Raw genomic sequence first — 1,843 nt, 5'->3', positions numbered from 1 at the left:
CTAGATGATCTGTAAGGTCTATTCCAACCCTTAAATTCTATGATCTATGATTCTATGAGTCTATGTATGACCATTAATTTTAAAAATACGTATAAATATACAGATATTTACGGATAAACAATTCTGGTAAAGTTTGGAAGGTCAGCGGTTTGAGAACAGTCTTGTGCCATTGCAGCCAACTTGTTTCATTGTGCCTTACCTTGCTTTCACCTCCATTTCCCTTTCTTTCCCAGATATGCCTCAGACAGGGCTTGCGAAAGAGAAAACAATAGGACTACTAAATATGACATGGTAGTTCAGTTTATAGTACAGAAGTATTTATTCTGAGAAAGGTTCATTGCAGTTGGGCATTTTTGTTTCATTTCATTGGAAGCCAGGTTCATTCAGAAGGGATTTCCTTTGGTTTCATAAGATAGTAGTTCTCTATAGAAATCTGTTCTTCATAATAGAAGCTACTAACAAACAAGTGATCTCCCAGGTCCCAGTTCTCTCCAAATATGGTTATTAGAATAGTGAGCATAAAATGAATGCTTTCTCTCTTTCCTTAAAGCTTTTTTTAGCATTTTGCTTCAATGGTGCATTATTCCTTAAACCAGAATCCCTCATCACAAAGGATTACTTGATTTTTTTTTAAAATGTTGTGATTTGTTCCTAGTAAGCTTCTTGGAAGAAAAAAATAGTCTGAAATTTATGTAATTTTTATTTGCAACAGTTTTTTTAAAAATCTTAGCTAGCTGAAATTCTGAGTTGTCACAAGAAGCACTGCAGGATCCTAGAATTAACAATTTTTAAAAGTTATCATTGGAGTGTTGCAGTCTTAAAAATGACATAAGCAATGTTTTTATGTTTCAGTTTACAGAATCCTCCAGGAAGCAAGGCATTCAGAGTATTTGCTGTTGTTTGAATCTAGAAGTAAAGCTTAAACCAGACAAGTGAAACCAGATCACTTGGAGAAGAACAATAAAGGCTGTTTCTTATCATTCCAAAAATTTGTATAAAGCTGTAACATTATTGTACAGAAGATGTATACTGCTTTCCACCAAAAAGTTTAAATTACATATATATCTTAATGAAAAAAATCTGTAAAAATAAACATGGGAGAAAAATGCATTTGAAAATCTCTAATGATATATAACAATACTTTGAATCCTGTGTTAAATATTGCTATATTTTCTTAGCAGTTACTCCTATACAGTTAATTCAAAGCTCATAAATGTTCTTTGTTTTCTTCATCTGAATATATTATTATGGTGCTTTATATATGCCACTAACAGTAACCTTAAAACTATACCTTAGGGAGGCCTGAGTTTTTATTGCCAATGTACATAAAAGAAGCCATCCTAATATTTTGATAAAATAAATCATGCATTAAAGTAAAATAAAAACTTACATAACTTTTTGATGATTTACAGTAGCATTAGCCATGCAAGCATAAATGAAAAGCTATACTGTTCTCAGTTTCACACTAATAATAACAAGTACAAAAACCTATTTTGAAATAAAATGGAAAATATAAAATATAGGAAGCCCTGGGTCATATTAACATGCTTTCCTCTAAAGACACTTTTTTAAGAGATTAGGCCATTCATGTCTATTATTTCTTAAATAGGTTTATAAAATGTTTATTGGATGCTGCTAAGCTCTTTAGTTGAAATAACTAATTCATTATGGCCCAGTACTTCACAGATGCTCAACTGTCTTGGGATGGGTGAGTGAGAGACAGACATACACAACCTTGAAGGATCTGATGAAATTTTTGTATTGAGAAGTGTAGTAACCTGAAATTAAGGAGTAACCCTGCAGTTCTGCAGTGCACCTCTGCACATACACATGCTTTATTTTT

General features: G+C 32.1%; 1 protein-coding gene across 1 annotated transcript in view; it reads left to right on the top strand.

The window, feature by feature from the left end:
• CRISPLD1 (cysteine-rich secretory protein LCCL domain containing 1) overlaps window positions 1-1,503 on the top strand; it is a 20,852-nt gene extending 19,349 nt beyond the window's left edge. Inside the window, exon 13 of the mRNA XM_009072689.1 lies at window positions 853-1,503. Coding sequence (XP_009070937.1) covers window positions 853-904 — 52 coding nt within the window. The 3' untranslated portion in view covers window positions 905-1,503. The remainder of the gene's footprint in view (window positions 1-852) is intronic.
• The last annotated feature ends 340 nt before the right edge of the window (window positions 1,504-1,843 follow it).

This window comes from Acanthisitta chloris, unplaced genomic scaffold (assembly GCF_000695815.1).
Source record: "Acanthisitta chloris isolate BGI_N310 unplaced genomic scaffold, ASM69581v1 scaffold18344, whole genome shotgun sequence".
Classification (NCBI taxonomy): domain Eukaryota; kingdom Metazoa; phylum Chordata; class Aves; order Passeriformes; family Acanthisittidae; genus Acanthisitta; species Acanthisitta chloris.
Note: the sequence above shows the minus strand (reverse complement) of the source record. Positions and strands in the feature narration are given on the sequence as shown.